Source organism: Harpegnathos saltator, unplaced genomic scaffold (assembly GCF_003227715.2).
Source record: "Harpegnathos saltator strain DR-91 unplaced genomic scaffold, Hsal_v8.6 scaffold139, whole genome shotgun sequence".
Taxonomy (NCBI): domain Eukaryota; kingdom Metazoa; phylum Arthropoda; class Insecta; order Hymenoptera; family Formicidae; genus Harpegnathos; species Harpegnathos saltator.
The window spans coordinates 112,277-129,010 of record NW_020229916.1 but is presented as its reverse complement, the minus strand read 5'-3'; the positions used below and the strand labels follow the sequence as shown (position 1 = coordinate 129,010).

Genomic DNA, 16,734 nt, shown 5'->3' with positions numbered 1-16,734 from the left:
TAGAGCGGTAAAAAAATGCAGAGAAATGTGTCTGTTGTTTATCAAGATGTAATTGAATTGCAATGTTAAGAAAGCTTGACTGGAGTAGGAATTATGTGCATTATCATAAGATGCCTAAATGCAAAGAAATTGGATAAAATGTTATCCAAAGAAGGGAAAAAGCTACGTTATCTAATATTTATTTTATTATGAACATAAAGATAATTATAATATTTATTTTTAGTACAAATAATAATTGTGTAAGATTGATTAATACTGTACAGTCTGAGGTCTCTGTAGGTTCCAAGTACTGGATATTGTCAGGGTTGGCTGTTATTCAATTTTCTTCTGAAAATTTTAACAGTATTATACGCCTTAATTATGTTCATAATTGCTACGACAAATAAATCGGTTGTATACGAACAAAAAACAAAAAAAAAGGAAGAAAAAAGAAAGGAAATGTACATCACGATTACAGGAGTTTGAATGTGTAGATATATTTTCGTACATACCTCTTTTTCTTTTTATGCGTGGTAAGTGACTCTTGACCGCTGTCGTCCTCGCTGTCCTCGGATTGACTACTACTGCTACTACTTGAAGAACTACTAGAAGAGCCGCTCGAAGAATCGCTAGCAACACCGGTATCTTCTTTTACGTTTATGTTGTCCGTTAACGCCGCTAGTGCAGCCTCTTTATCCCTGAGTACTTTTAACCATTTCCGCGATAGTTTTGGTCTCCCTCGTACCTGTTTGCAATGAGATAAATGTGTTACGATTTGCACATCTTGCTTCTTTTCACTATGTGACCGAATCTAGCGTACACTCTCTCGCGTATTCTAGTCACACTTCACGCTGAGACTTATTGCACGTATCACATAATTATTATCAGACACAATTGTAATGTAGTTTCGCGCCTGATTCTCACCGTTTTGTGCCAAACTACCGGGAAGTTAGTGCGCGAACAGAAGTTCTGTGTAACTGCTATAGTTTCGTCAAGATTCAAAACAATATGCCACCAGCCGCCGGGAATAAAGACGGTTTCGCCGGGAGCCTGCAGAATCTCTATCGGTCGACAATTTTGCGGCCACGTAGGTAACTTGGTGCGAGGGTAGACAACGGAAAACCAGGTGATAGCTTCGTCTCTTTGTTTGCCACCCTCAGCTGCGGATACCTTGAGAAGCTCACGAGGTGTATGCGTCGGAAACAGGCACCAACGTTTATGACCGGAAATCAATGCATTCCATGCACTGGTACCCAACGGATCTATGTGTATTCCTGTACCTGTAAACGCGACATATATGAGTCGTTACTTGATATACTGATCTCGGTTTTCTGCAGTATTCTATTGCAAATTATTAAGACCTTGATTGCCTTGATGATTAGCACATGCCATGGAAGTATATCAATCTCTTTAAAACATCCTGATTTCATGATCTGTTATTGCATTATCTAACAATTTACAAAGATATTACAGCTATCTTTGATATCTAAGGTTCGTTATAAATGTAGAATGTTTACCTGATCTAGCAGGTCCCATAACAAACCATCGATATGGCGGCCTTCTGTGTTCTCCAGCATAATGAAAGAGATCATCCCGAAAGTACTTGGGAATGATATAATCGTCTAGTAATTTTTTTCGTCTTGGATGCTCACCAAACGAACTATCAAAAATGTACAAGGGGGAGTCGTCGTCGTTATGAAGCATATAACGCACATAATATTTCATCTTCATTTTTACACTATATCCCTCATTGTCCTCCCCACATTTAAACTTTTGATTCCGATATTTCTTGGCTAATTTCTACAATAGAAAAATGCGATTATAGAATTTTATCATCAAATGGGATGTTTTTATATACATGTTAAGATCAGAGTTGGAACTACTAACTAACATAATACTTGTAACGCCACTACCGTTACTATTTTTTTCCAATAAGAATTTGGTAATGAGATTATTTTCTTTTTTATTAATAACAGTCATGAATCTAATTACTTTCATCATCAATCTGCAATCTGTATAAAACAGAATTCATTAGACATTTTAAAGCATTTTATCCTATATAATGATGTTATCTAATGAAATTTTTATATAATAAGTGTATAATGACATTATCAAACCTATATATAAAAAAAATATTTAAAAGCACTTGCACTGTTAAATGGACTATAGTCTAAGTATATAAGAGTATGTAGAATACATATACACGCACAATAACAAATAGTAAAAAGTCTTCAAAATCTGGTAAAGAAGATAAAGAACATTATGACAACTCATTACTACTTAAATAGGAATAACACAGTAATTGGTCATTTTTTAAAATCGGTAACAGTAATGGTAATTTCTTAATGGATAATGAGTTATTCGCAAAAGCGACCTTTCCAACCCTGATTAAAATAATAATGTAGAAAATGACCTCTATAGTCCACTTATACTGGGCTTTCCAGCCATTCTGAACACCTCGAATTATCACAGGCTTGTATGGTTTTTCAAATTTTTCTACAAAATCGTCCATAGTCATGTCGGATTCATCGATTCGTTCAGCATTGTCTTCAAATTGCCAAAATAGTTGGAAATTTTTATTATAACCATGCTGACTCCATGCTGCCTTATCTGCCAGTTCTAAAAATACATCACGCATTACCGATTTAGATAACGCTCATAATTATGATTTAAATTAGCTGAAGGTCTCTGATGTGAATAATATTATAATAATGCCGATACGACGATACATATTTGTATATACAGATGTATATACATGTTCCCCATTGGGATCATAGTCGAGGCATATACGTTGCATTAAATTGGCGAACGGCTGGGAACGATAAGTGAATTAAAATTATCGTAAAATCGAATTACATCATCGTCGTCCAAGATCAAGAGGTGAGATAGCTTCTTCTCGCTCTTCCTCGAAACGGATCATATGGAGTCCGGTGAATGACACGATTCTTACGATATGCTAAGCACGAGCTTGTTTTCGGCTGCGTGTAACGGATAAATGAGACTCTACGGAAGCCGAAGGAAGGCGATATCGATGTGTGACCTTGTGTCTTTATAACATAGGTTATAAATTATAAATTCCATCTTTACTACCTGGCCGGGCCTTCTTTTTCACTTCCTTGATCCTCTTCCTCGCGCGATGATCCAATTTCAATTCATCCGTCATGACTACACGTTGTATTGTCTTATTTAATCTACTTCCGGGACATGTATTTACAGCTTACAATAGAGACACTCGCACTAGACATCGCTCAATGTTAATGAATGCTAAGAAACTGGGATCACTAGAGAATATGCTATTTATATCTCTGACAATCATCGAGGCAAGGTGCCATTAGAGATTCGCAACTTTTACGAAATTTTCGTGTATATGGAAACGCGAGCGCCAGTGGTTCAGATTGGCTGCGTTCAGCAGAACAAAGTGATCAGTGAGCGCTTAGTGATTCTCGCTCGCTGATCGGTAAATACTTCTGGGTCTATGAAGAATCTAAAAGAATGCTCCAATCACAGACAATAATCGCTAAGCACTCACTGATCATTTTGTTCTACTGAACGCAATCATTGGCTGCAGTCAGCAGACTCAACAGTTGGACAACATTACTAGATTTTCCACTGAATCTCGCTCCTGATTGGTAAATACTTCTGGGTCTATGAATAATCTAAAAGAATGCTCCAATCACAGACAATAATCACTAAGCGCTCTCTGATCACTTTGTTCTACGCGGTTCTGAACGCGGTCATTGGTTGCGTTCAGAAAACAAAGCGCTCACTGAGCGCTTAGTAACTATTGGTTCTTACTGTTAGATCTTTACATTCAGACCAATACCGTTGACGAATTACTCAACCGTTGTGTAATCGTTGTGTTTTCTGAACGCAGCCATTGTTCAAATAATTTCGGCACGAATGTATCGAACTTTAGGGCTGTGTTCCAAAATCCCAGTACTGCCAGTACTGAAAATATATAGTTTGTGTCACGTATATTATAGATATTCAGTGCTGGCAGTGAATATTGGAACGCAGCCTAGGTCCGTTCTTTTTAGCTAAACTGAAGCATTGTGCCGAAACTTTGTTTCTTTTCTCTTCGATACAAATTTATATATTTGTTTCGCTCTAACGATAAAAAGCGCGATAAAAAGCGATTCAGTTCAGCTGAAAAGAAGAAGCTGTAAGTCCCTAGAAAGTCCGGAGAAAGAGGACTCTCCTGTTGAATTACTGAACACGACGCATGAGAGAATCCATTCAAATTCAGAACTTGCAGTTCACCCCGATCCCAACAAGAGAATTCATCTTTTAGGATTTTCAGCTAGCAACATTTCTATCTTCAGAAAAGGAACTCTCCCGCACATTGAGTGCAATGTGAATCTCGCATTACGCGCGCAATAAAGGTGCTTTCAAGCGAGAGAAGCAGGATTAGAGGTTTATTTCCTGTTGCTAAACGTGATCGTGCCAATTCTCTTTTCCTCTTCGCTCCAACAAGTAGCTTGCTTTCTTCCTCGCTGCACCCCCTGCACTAGCTTCCTTTTCTTCTTTTTCCCAGCGAGTCTCGATTACATACCTGTTTCTTTTTAATTTTCGAAAGTACACACTCGTGTGTCCAGTGGGAAAGAGCGGACTTGTCGTTTCTTTGGCTGGATATCATCTGCAGATTACCAGCGGATGAGACCTGACCAATGAAACGATCGTGTCCCTCGCGAGCGAAAGCCCCGGGTCGTTCGTGCGAGTATGCACGTCAGAGGGAAGAGACATGACGTACATACGCCATATTCGCCATGTTTTGATGTCGTCATCCCCCCCGAACGCCGTTCGCCAAGTGCAGCACAATAGTCTGTGTTTTGTAGTGAGTGTTTTCCCGTAACAGTGCGCTCGGCGCGTTCCTGGTGATTCGGCCCGTTGAGTCATTCGGCGCCCTCCCCGTAGCACGTAGATCGCACGCACGCCGCTGGAAGCTGGATAACCCGACAGATCGCGACCACCTCGTAGAAGCTTCGCTAAACGTGAGCGCTCGAGCCTTTTTATGTTCGAGGAAGTGGTGCGACCGCGGTGCGGGGGGGGGTTCGTGAGCGTCGTCTACGTGGTGATCGTGCCCTAGTGCGGGACGAGCTAACGTCATAACGCCGTGGTATAATATCATCCTTGTTTCAACTTATAAGTTAGCACTGCCTCTTCCTCGCTATTGGCCGCCGCTTGCGTGGGCTCCTTCAACGGACGGCCAGTCACTCGATACCGTCAGCGGTTCCGCGGTTACATCACGTCACCCTGAGCGGGCGGATCCAGCGGGTCCCTCGGATCCGTGCGGAGAGAGAGAGAGAAAGAGCGTCTGGCTCTTGGCGTGCGTACGTGCGTGCGTGCGTACGTGAGTGCGTGCGTGCGTACGTGCGTGCGTGCGCGCGTATGTCTGCTCCTTTTTTCGCCTGCCGAACACGAGGAGGAAAATGGAGCTACGTTTGCACTCGCCAGCGGGAGCGGAACCGATCGTGTATCAGTGGCCGCTCACTTCCGGCTCGGGATCTGTGAGTAGACGTTTTTTCCGCTTTTCTCTCCTTTTAACGAGAGGAGGGGGGCGGGCGGCGGGGGAGGGGGGAGTGACGGTGTAGCCACAAGTGAGACCGCGACAGCTGATCGAGCGCGAGTGATGTAGCCTCACGTGACGATCAGATAATCAAGTTATGAACAATTTCAACAATGCGATGCTTATTTGTTTATTTCGCTCGATGATCCGCGTCGCGTCCGCTTTACTTGTCTCTATTAGAGCGCTGTCTAAATAAATTAGCTGTCGGTGTCCTATAACAAAAATAGCGTTTACCGCCGCTGCTGAAGATATATCTGATAACGTTGAACCGTTATCGTCTCATGTGCTACTATGTAGTATGTGTATGTTTCACAGGACCGTCATGATGGAGCACTGGACGTTGTCGAAACCATGCGATGGGTTTGCGAAGATTTGCCAGACCTGAAATTACCTTTAGAAAATAATATTCTTTGTAATTACGATACCAGAGACTATGAAAGTATGAAAAATTTATGCGACAGATTCAACAGAGCAATTGATAGTTTAGTACAATTGGTATGTTAATACGATTTATGTAACTAAATGTGATAAACATAGTATTTGGCCATCTCTGGTACAATCATGATGCGAAAATGGGGTTTGTTGAATATTCACAGGAGAAAGGCACTAGTCTACCATCCCAGAGACTAAATAAGAGACCTAGTAGGGGTTTACTTCGTCATATATTGCAGCAAACATATAATCAAGCTGTGGTTGAGCCAGATAAGTTAAATCAGTACGAGCCTTTTTCACCTGAGGTATATGGCGAAACGAGCTATGAGCTTGTATGTCAGATGATCGATCAGATTGACGTGACAGAGAATGATGTCTTTGTTGATCTGGGTTCCGGAGTTGGTCAAGTGGTTCTTCAAATGGCAGCTGCTACCTTGTGCAAAATTTGCATAGGTGTAGAGAGGGCCGATGTACCATCGAAATACGCACAGGTACATAACAAGAATAATCAGGTGGTTCACATTGATTGATAATGATGTAAGCATGTAAACAAATCGTTGTGTCATTTTATAGAGTATGGAAGTGAATTTTCGCAAATGGTTAAATTGGTACGGAAAACGGTGTGGGGAGTACCGTTTGGTGAAAGGGGACTTTTTAGCAGATGAACACCGCGAAAGCATTACCGGAGCTACGATAGTGTTTGTTAATAACTTTGCGTTCGGCCCAACGGTGGATCATCAATTAAAATTACGCTTCGCCGATTTACGGGACGGCGCGCGTATAGTATCGTCAAAATCGTTCTGTCCGTTGAACTTTCGAATAACAGATAGAAATCTCAGCGGTAATATACTTGTGATTAATTTCGTTTTTCTTTTTTTCCTGTTTTTTTTCATGAAGATTCTCAGTCCGCATCGTAATCCTGATATCGAACTTTTTAACACTCCACAGATATCGGCACGATAATGCACGTATCTGAGATGTCACCGTTAAAAGGCTCCGTCTCTTGGACTGGTAAGCCGGTGTCTTATTATTTGCACGTTATTGATCGAACTAAATTAGAACGTTACTTCCACCGCTTGAAGAACAATAAACAAGGTGGCTTAGATGAAAACTCTGATTCTGTGATAAGCAACACTGCCAGCAATAGTAGTAAGGTTTCTAATAGGAACGATAGAAGTGACAGAGCCAAGAGAGATCTTTCGAGGCAATTAGATAGCCCGAATCATTCGGAACAACTTGGAACAAATAGCGATTCCGATCTGGACGACAGTACTATGAAAAGTCGTCGGCAGCCGAATAAGATACGGAGGAAGCTTAACAGGAAGAGCAATGGCATTACGAAAGCTCCAGCTAGAGGCAGACAGAGAGGACGGGGTGTCAAAAGAGCTAAGCCTAAGAAGGCGATTAATATTTCTGGGTTAGACCTGTTACACAGTCAAACTTTACTCAGTACATCACCCCAGGCTCTCGGCAAGAAGCCGCCGCCTGCGCCTGGTTGTGTAGATCAACAACTTTCTTCGTTATCGCTTTCTTTGCAGTCGCATTCCACCTCCGTACATGAGGAACTTAGTATACCACCTGCTCCGTCCGCGACTCCGTATGCTTTACAGATACTTCTGGACATGTACAGGTATGCATTTAATACCAGCTACATACTTGCCCATGCTGCTCTGGAAGTTTATTCACAAAGAGGCCAGTCCATGTAAGATTTAATAATTTAATATCCTGAAATATGCGCGATCAATTTTAATTGTTGTCTCCAAATTTCATAGATCTTGAGGATTTTTAAATGTGTTAAAATTTACTTTTACCCATCTTGCATGAAACATAAAGAGGAAGTAATCTTAAGGTTTCAATCGGCAAAATTTAACATACAATAAGATATTGCTACATCAACTTGATGTTTTTGGGTCATTTTTTGCGATAAAATATATACATAAGACAAATGTTCTAATTAGTGATCAAATCAAACTTATTATGAAAATAAATTAATAGCGTGTATTAAGCCAAATATGCAACACTGATTTTGTTGGGAAGCTTGAATTTTGGGATTTTGTGCTACATTTTCCTAATCTGTGGAAAAATTTTAATTTACTTATAATTTATAAATAAGAATAACATGTATATAACATTTATAAGACGAATGGATTTGTATTAATTGATTTATTATAGAAAACAGGTGTAATTGTTACAAATTGAGACATGTATTATTTACTCCACAATTCAAGGTATCCAAAAATGTGTAAGAAATATCGTTATATAAATGATGTGATCGAATAAAATTCTTAGAATTCTCTGGTAATCTAATTGTTAATTCTTACGTGGGCTTGCCCCGTATATTTTCTTTTTAATGCTATTTGCTCTTTTGTACCTGTTCGCATCGTAATGAAGATTGTCACTTTCGTAGGGACCAATTCATGATTTTGTTAGAATCGATGAGGACTCCCAGTTACCGAGTATCCGTCAATACGGATATCTCCAAGGAAAGAGAAAGAAATTCCAAGCTTCAGTCGAGAGCAGCGCAGTTGGAAAAACAGATCAAGGTTCTGATCGACGACAGCGTGGCTCTTTTAAAGGCGAGAATGACTGAATTGGGTATCAATGCTACATCACCTGGAGATCTACTGGCGAAGGCCAAGGAGATAGTTTTGCGACACAAGCAGCTGCAAGCTAAAGCGAGCAAATTGCAAGCGCAAGTTGCGTCCATGGAAACTGAACAGAGCAGGCTAGTGGCGCTCAGACATCAAGAATTACAAGAAAAGTACAACAATCACGCTAGTGCAAACGGCATATCGAATCTATCCCAATCGCTCACGCAGGATTATATATTGAAAGAAATTTCCGCTACTCTGTCCCAGCGCAAGCGATTACATTCTCAAGTATGTATTTCTTTATTACTTGACTCAGCTTGTATCATTCATCGTGTCATTTTGTATCTCGTAGGTACAGTGGAGAAAGTGTGAGAACTATTATCTTTGGATTTAATTAAACTTTCAACTAGAAAATTAATGGGAGGACCTGTAAGAACTGTGCAAAAATTGGCAATAAACATTTTCTTGAACATCGCATGCGCTGAGACATTTTTTTAGTCTTAAACGTACATGAAATATTAGCCACCTTTCCATTGTTGAACCGACTCTATATTTTCTATCTGCTCATATTGCATTTCCATATTTTATATTTTAATTCAATTATATATGTTTTTAAATTCGATTATTTTATTCAATACAATACAATTGTATTTTGAATTTGAAGGTTTCTAATCCCCCTTGTACGTTCGAAGCTAAAAGAATGTTTCCGCGCGTGCGATATACATCGTTAGCATTGTTACGCAAGAAATTATTCGCTACCAATGCCCTTGCGCAGCTCTTATGGACCTTTTAATTAATTTGTAGTTGATTGTACATCATGAGAGCCTGATATAACTTTGTTTAGTTAATTAAACTTATTTTGTGTAACAGGTTTCGAAACTTGAGCACGAGTTGAATGTATTAGAGAGGACAAGTAACGAGAAGCAAGCAGCTGCCATGGCTCAGCAGCAGAGGAGCGATGTAATGGGAACTAAACTCGCGCAGAATTTACATCTTCAGTCGCAGGTCGGCAAGAGCGGAACAACGCGGAAAAATCGAGAAGGCCGTACCAGGTCGCACGAATGGCCCGACGTGCCGGACATCGGGAAAATACAGGAAAACAATCCGGAGATACTGGCGCAAAAGATCTTGGAAACGGGAAGACAAATCGAGGCAGGTCGAATACAGAACAGACAGAATACGAATATCAACAATAATTCCAGGACTAGATTGCCGCAGGCGTCGCTCAGTTTCTCGACCACGTCATCGTCTATCTCATCCACGCAATCACAGATAGTCAATAAAGACGCGCTGAGTAGGACTCAAGAACCACCCAGAGTGGCTAATTTCGAAGATAGATTGAAGAGCATAATCACAAGTGTGTTGAACGAAGACCAACAGAACAGAAACAAGCAGCAGCTGCAATTGCAAGTGCAAATGCAAAATCAGTCCGAGCCTGAGAAGAAACGCCTCTCGTTGCCGCAGAATGTCTCTACTCCGGATTACACGCAGGTAAGTGCGTTGAACCGACCAGTCAATCTTACACTCTTGAATAAACACACTTTTCGCATTCCCGATATCCAGTTTGCCAATTTTAATAATTGCGATGTCTCATCGGTGCTCGTGTTGCAGGTTTCACCCGCGAAACTAGCTCTTCGCCGTCATCTATCGCAAGAACGTCTCTCGTCATCTCATTTGACATCATCCGACAGACCGACGGTTGATTCTAGACAATCATCGAGTCATGACAATCGCCTTGTGGCAGGTGGAAATGGATTGCTCGGTGCTAGAACAATCGGCGAGCTCGTCAACGGGGAAATTGAGAGGACCTTAGAGATATCCAATCAGTCAATAATAAACGCCACTGTCGATATGAGCGCAATGATAAGACCGGAAACTGTGTATTCGCCCATTAGCAGGCCTGCGAGTGCTGAGGGTGACGCTGGTCTATCGACTTTGGCGCATGTAGCCAGTTACGCACCTATCTCCTCCGGAATTTCCACATCCACTCCAACGACCAGTTCGAGATCGTCTGTGCTCTTTACTCCGGTAACGCAACCTCAAAGGTACGTACCTCGTGTTGATTTCTTGCGCGACAATGCAATAAATAGGCTAGCTTACGTAAGGCTTGACGATCTAATACCCTGAAAATTACGCGATCAATTTTAATTCTTCTGATCTCTGATCTCGAATTTCACAAAGCTCAGAGACCTTTAAATTTGTGTCAAGACTCACCTTCATTCATCCCCTTTGAAAGAAGTTTAAAATTTTTTAATTTTCAGGTTACTACTAAACTTTAATAGATATGATGGCATTGGTTATTAGTTTTATTCCCTTTATGTTTTATATTTTGGGGTGAAAAAATATACATACTCAGAGTAAATGACCTAATTTGAGTTCCTACTTAATAATAACCAATTAACTTGATAAATTAACTCATAACTTTATTCATTCATTTATCGAGTCCATATTTTAAATATGTGTTTTTACTCTAAAGACATTATATACTATTGGTTACATTCCGAATAAAAAATTAAAAGTCATAGTAAATGCTGGAATGTTATAATTACAAACATATTGCTGACAGTTGACAGCTGACAGTAGTTTAAACAGTTCTCGTCGACATCTTGAAGATTGACAGTTAGTATTAGACATTTATTTGCTATGTCCGTGTAATTATTCTCCAACTTCTTCAAAACTAAACTGTCATGCTTAACTTGATACATATATTATTTATTTATTAATTTATTTTCACGATAAGATTTGGCTTGATTAGGGCATTCAACTTATCTTATGGTTCTAGGGATTTATTTGTACAAAAAGATATCGTTGTGTCAAGCAATACTCTTGGAATTCTCTTGTGTGGTCTATTTGTTAAGCTTCACGTGAGCCAGCAAGTATGCGTTTCTGAAACATGTTATTCAGAATGACTGTTTTCGTTCAGATACACGCCGGTTCAGTTGCCGCGAGCGGATATCAAGCCTTACCACGAATCGTACTTTGCGGATAATCTCTCGCAGTCACAAACACAATCCCATCCCACAACACCGTCGCTACATTCGTCTCAGAGCGCATCGAACGGAGAATTGTTACCTGTGGAAGGCCTCGCGGCCTCGTTGCACGCTCGAATATTGAACAACTCCAATAGTAACAGCAAAGTCGACCTGACACTTTCCAACGGCAACAGAAGGTAATGACGACCGAGTGATCAAGCGTGACTCCGCATACGAAAGCTCATAACGCAACACTTGCCTTGCAGTTCTAGATTTCAACCGTACTCGCGATACACATGCACCAGTAATAATAATGCCAATGCGACAACAAGCGGCACAGTGACGGCGCTTTGTCAGTCGCAACCTGCAGTGTCAATAAAAACGGAAACAGTTGTATCGTCGGTAAGCGGAGCATCCTTGAGTCCTCTCGTGGAACCGCATTCTAATATGTCGACACCGCTAGTCGACGAGCCCCAGATGACGACGCGAAGGCAACGAAATGCCATGGCTGACGACGGTAAGCGGAACGTCACATAAGCGCTTCCAAGATTCTACATGTCCCGTTAGAATATGTTAGTTGAAAACGTACGCTTTGGAATGAATCTATCACTCCCAGTCGAGTACGCTTTAGTACAGTAGCTGTACAAAGTTCGTCGTAATACCTTGAGATAGCTACTATGCCTCGAGCTCTCTGTAATATACTCTGGAGCGTGCTTTTAAGGAGACAGATATTAGGTTGTATCGTTACCTTTAATAATCTCGTCTTATTTCAAGTGCTGAAATATTATCGATGAAGATAGCAATTCAAGTAGCATTTACATCTGTTTCTCCTGGAGGGCTCGCTCCAATATATTACAGAGCTTATCGGCCTCGAGTCGTGTTTATAGTATGTATACTTTTAGGTTTGCCCAGATATGCCCCTGTCATTCGCGTTTTAGATTGAAACCAAGTTAAATAAGCAAGACATCTCGACATGTCTCTTGTTCGATGGATTCTCCACGAGAATATCTTTCCTTGTGCAATTCACGGAATGTTACCTTTGCATAGTTGCATATTTATTTTATTACTCTCTTATCGGTTATGCATAATGAGAGAGGAATGTATGAGTACAGCGCGACAATACTGTCGACAGACTACACTACAGACGAAAATACATATGATGAAAAATCTTTTCTGGATACACAATGCTAAACACACCACTTTGCTTGGACCCTCTTAGATACCGTTCACTATCACTATCCACTATGCATCTCACCATATATACTATTTACATATGCACACTAATAGCTTATCTTACGGAGATGGTATACCTGACTCTTATTTATTTATATTTATTTTCGTTGTTGTTTGCTGTATTTGTTAGATGCACTGTAGCTGTTTGTTGGTTAGCTCTGTCTGTCACATACTCGATCTCGCTCAGACAACTCCCTGAAGCTTGTTTTATTAGAGATTGAGACACACAGATCAGAGGGAGAAATGAAAAAGTACAGCTGCCTGTGGTTGGTTCGTCAGTACAATTAGTCGCCGGTGAGTTGTCTCACGGGAGTTGACCAAAATTCAATAATAATTCGCTATTCGATTCTATTTGCAAAAGACCGATATCGTATATTTATATATCTATGTATGTACATATCAGAATTTAATGTATTTAATCTGCCGCATATATATAGACGTGCGCGTAGGCAGCATACGTCCCCTTCCACGTTGAAAAGACACGTGAAAAGGCTAATTAGAAATAACTAATTAGAAGTCAGTTTCCATGAAAATAAGCCAGACTCGCACAAGGATACAAGATTCTATTTCGTGGACGAATTATATATATTTATATATATAATACAGCCGCATGTTGTGAATAAAAATATTCCAGGATATGTATTCTAATCGCTGGGTTTTACTTTTAGTGCATGTTGCATGACGAATTTCTATTTTTTTTTTTTTTCTAATGTAGTATCGTGTTCATTTTTCGATACAGTTGTTTCAGGTTGCTCGGCTGCTAAGTACACAAAAGACTATTCGTGTTAGTACATTTTAATTTTGGCCTATTCGTTTCAGCATGATGAAAGATGCACAATTTGTATTTGATTTATCACTGTAGCGGTGACCGACGTAACTTTTTTCTTCTTTTAGATTAAGAAATATATTATTCCCGTTATGTGTGATACATGGTGCGATATAAAAAGGAAATCAATTTTCTCCTTCTCTTTATACGCACATTCTTTTCTAAAGTTTTCTTCTTTACATTCGGTAGTAATGTAATGTGGTCTTATATTTAACATTTCTAACGTGAAATATTACCGAAATTTCTGTGAACAGTAGTATTATTTACGTTGTACAAGGTCAGTCGCGTGACTTCTACTTCTTAGCGATAGGTGTATACACTGAGTTTTAAAACGGTTTGCCTTTGGAATGTATTTCAAAACGCAGCCGATGATCCAATGGGAGAATGTTTCTGAAAAATTGTCAGAAGTTAAGTTTTCTCACTAAACATCTGCTACGCTCTGAATCACACATCCAAGAAAGAAACAATATCCAAATCGATTTGAGATTCTGCATAGACTTTTGATTTTTAAATTTAAGCGACCCGTAACAACTCGTAGAGCACACACATGATGAAGAATTATTAGGAGAACGAGGATACGTAACAATAAAGTGTAACGACAGCAAATTGTATCGTATTAGTATGGGTTGATGGCTTATTTTTATGAAAATTTGCCGTGACATATCGCTTGCCTGATACATGAGTGCATTGTACTTCACAACAACCAAAACTGAAACTTATTTTACAGACGGAGAAGCCGATTGGCAAGATCGCATCAGCTCGGGATTCGATCGCTTGGTCGCGTTTGCTTCTACAGAGTTGGACAAACGCAGGCGATCTACCGAAGGAGTGAACACAAGTCCCGACAGCGGATTAGGCTCGGACAGCGCGGTAACGGGGCCGCCGCCGGTAGTACCGTCGCCCGACGAAGCATTAGGGCCGCCAAGGACACCCTCACCGACCAGCCCCCGTCCTCCGAATCCATCCAACGGTAATCCCCCGAACGGCGCGTCCACCTCCTCGGTACCTCTGAAATACCAACGGCAACCGGACCCCGAGCGGCATCACTATAAGAAAAAATTTTTTCATCGCGATTGGAATAATTCTGCGAGCACTAGCAAGTTTCGTCCTAAAGGCAAGGATTGGGATTGGAATCACTGTGGACAATGGCCTTCGAACGACGAACAATCCTAACTCTATCTTTACTGTGCGTAAGCATAGCTCTTCTTGTCCTTGTTGTAAAACTTGGGAAATCTGTTCTCCCTCCCCTGTAATCGATCGTGTAAGGGACGGGGAGGGAGGCGTTGTTTTTGCTTTTACATTTTTTTATTTATTTGCGTTTCGTTATCGATAACGATATTTCTCTTGTATCGTGTAATTACGAGCACGTATCTAATTGTGCGTCACAATAATACACACGTTTACGATACACATATACAGGAGAACTATTTCGTACAATGTACTCGATTAAAGGTTAATGAGAGGAGGAACTATATCTATACGCGAGCGCTTGACTCTAGTTATATCTATAAAATTGACGAACCAAGACGCTTGTTTTTCACATCTGTCGTAAGATATATTTGTATCACAATGAGAGAGAAAAAATATGGTTACGAGGCTAACTAGAGCCCACTTCGGACGACCAATAATTCCCGAACGAATGCGGAACAGAATTAAATACGTGTGATTTTGTAACGTTTGCAAAATTTTGTAAATTTTGTAAACTTGTAATACGGAGGACATTTGTAGATTTATAGATGTACGTGTGTGTCTATAAGTCTTAGACTTTAAATGCTTTCCCACGAGTAAAAATTCCGTTCCGAATTCCCGTTATGACGTATCGTTCGGAATGGGCTTGGACACGATAATTAGCGGAATTGCGGAGTGAGATCGTAAACTTATTAGCAATATACGCAAGTGTATTAAGAGAGGATTTTAAAGACCTTGACAAAGATTTATCTGACATTACTCTCCGGGTCGTAGCACTTTAACTTAATATTATTATTATTAGTGATCAGAGTCCTTTTTGGTAAGGCTTTGCAAATAATTATTATCAATTTGGTCTCTTTTTAACACGATTACACGATACCACCGAGATTGACATGCCAATATATTTGTGTACAATGTGTGAAAGAGTCTCGTAATCTGCGCCTGTATACACACACACACACACACACACATATACATACACGCACACACATCACATGCAAGTAGCATACACATAACACATGATTACCGCATGTTAGATACGTTAGAAAAGTATGTGCTCGAGAAACAATGTATCATGCGTGTTACAGGCGCTCGTTACGATGGACCGACCGGAATAATTGGCATCAGAAAAGAAAAAGAGGGAAAAGAGAAAGAGCAAGCCAGCAAAACCTCTGTGTGTTCGTAGCAAATATTTGCTGCAAATTTTATATGCGGCTAAATATCTTCCACCGTTTCTCTGGAAGATGTATACCTAAGTGTTCACTGTGGCTCATAGAATTATTGTAACAACGGACAGCGAAGGGAAATAGTCACTTGTGGCGGGAAGTTGAAAAATGCGGAAAATTTGTTCTTTTTTGCACGCGCATCTACATAACGTCGTTGTACGATTATATACATGGAATATCCAAAGAGAGTGGTACTTGCGAGTGAGTTTACATAGTTTCGAGTGGTGCACCGGTATTGGGCATCACATGTGTGGGTGCAGTGAGCGAGCGAGCGAGCGAGCGAGAGAGAGAGAGAGAGAGAGAGAGAGAGAGAGAGAGAGAGAGAGAGAGAGAGAGAGAGACGAATAAGAGTAATCATCAAGTAATAGTATTTCGAGTCGACGATTTATCCGAGGCATACGTCGACGCGACAATTAATTGTATAAAGGTCCTTTCTTTTTTATGTTGTCTCGCATTGTCTTACTTATATATATATATACACGAAGAAAAAGAAAGGTCACCTCGTGATTCGGAGATTTCGAAAGAATTAGTTAACGATCATTATTTAACAATCCCCTGTATGGGTCTTTATACATTTATAGTTGTAACGATATAGCCCTCTGCCAAGCATGTCGGACACACTGCCGAAACTTCTATTAATTATTAATTTTATTGAACGTAACTATTATTTATTGTTTTTATTGAAATATTTTAATACTATTACCATTTGTAACAAGTAAAG

The 16,734-nt window shown here is 40.2% G+C and overlaps 2 protein-coding genes across 6 annotated transcripts; one reads left to right on the top strand and one right to left on the bottom strand.

Annotated features, from left to right (window-relative positions):
• Window positions 1–11: 11 nt before the first annotated feature.
• On the bottom strand, window positions 12–3,278 carry PSR (bifunctional arginine demethylase and lysyl-hydroxylase PSR). Of its 3 annotated transcripts, XM_019842374.2 has the most exons (8): window positions 3,070–3,268; window positions 2,836–2,982; window positions 2,393–2,598; window positions 1,497–1,779; window positions 1,341–1,349; window positions 904–1,259; window positions 492–724; window positions 12–327 (listed from the first exon to the last, which is right to left on the bottom strand). In XM_019842374.2, the coding sequence occupies exons 3-8, from the start codon at window positions 2,495–2,497 to the stop codon at window positions 300–302; spliced, it is 1,014 nt and encodes a 337-aa protein (XP_019697933.1). In that variant the 5' UTR covers window positions 2,498–2,598; window positions 2,836–2,982; window positions 3,070–3,268; the 3' UTR covers window positions 12–299. The 3 variants fall into 3 exon arrangements, with proteins under 3 accessions (XP_019697933.1, XP_011142886.1, XP_011142887.1); XM_011144584.3 differs by lacking the exon at window positions 2,836–2,982 and having other exon boundaries at window positions 3,070–3,278; XM_011144585.3 differs by lacking the exons at window positions 1,341–1,349; window positions 2,836–2,982 and having other exon boundaries at window positions 13–327; window positions 3,070–3,277.
• A 1,434-nt stretch (window positions 3,279–4,712) lies between these two features.
• On the top strand, window positions 4,713–16,733 carry gpp (DOT1 like histone lysine methyltransferase grappa). Of its 3 annotated transcripts, XM_025308077.1 has the most exons (13): window positions 4,715–4,813; window positions 5,127–5,486; window positions 5,861–6,040; window positions 6,142–6,468; window positions 6,551–6,818; window positions 6,926–7,607; window positions 8,385–8,856; window positions 9,439–10,059; window positions 10,180–10,613; window positions 11,492–11,737; window positions 11,807–12,057; window positions 14,327–14,785; window positions 15,876–16,733. In XM_025308077.1, exons 2-12 carry the CDS (start codon window positions 5,409–5,411, stop codon window positions 14,770–14,772), a joined length of 4,005 nt encoding a protein of 1,334 aa, XP_025163862.1. In that variant the 5' UTR covers window positions 4,715–4,813; window positions 5,127–5,408; the 3' UTR covers window positions 14,773–14,785; window positions 15,876–16,733. The 3 variants fall into 3 exon arrangements, 2 of the variants coding, with proteins under 2 accessions (XP_025163862.1, XP_025163861.1); XR_003114411.1 differs by lacking the exon at window positions 15,876–16,733 and adding an exon at window positions 12,904–13,067 and having other exon boundaries at window positions 4,713–5,486; window positions 14,327–14,514; XM_025308076.1 differs by having other exon boundaries at window positions 4,715–5,486.
• Window position 16,734: the final 1 nt, after the last annotated feature.

What these genes read in the sequence shown, in the direction of transcription:
- gpp (XM_025308077.1), top strand. Translation starts at nt 5,409, where the DNA reads ATGGAGCTACGTTTGCACTCGCCAGCGGGAGCGGAACCGATCGTGTAT. An exon ending in TACCATCGAAATACGCACAG is followed by an intron (nt 6,469 to 6,550) that starts GTACATAACAAG and finishes GTCATTTTATAG; the next exon opens with AGTATGGAAGTGAATTTTCG. An exon ending in ATACTTCTGGACATGTACAG is followed by an intron (nt 7,608 to 8,384) that starts GTATGCATTTAA and finishes TCACTTTCGTAG; the next exon opens with GGACCAATTCATGATTTTGT.
- PSR (XM_011144584.3), bottom strand. Translation starts at nt 3,142, where the DNA reads ATGACGGATGAATTGAAATTGGATCATCGCGCGAGGAAGAGGATCAAG. An exon ending in GAAAAAGAAGGCCCGGCCAG is followed by an intron (nt 2,599 to 3,069) that starts GTAGTAAAGATG and finishes ATGTATTTTTAG; the next exon opens with AACTGGCAGATAAGGCAGCA. An exon ending in CGGTAGTTTGGCACAAAACG is followed by an intron (nt 725 to 903) that starts GTGAGAATCAGG and finishes CATTGCAAACAG; the next exon opens with GTACGAGGGAGACCAAAACT.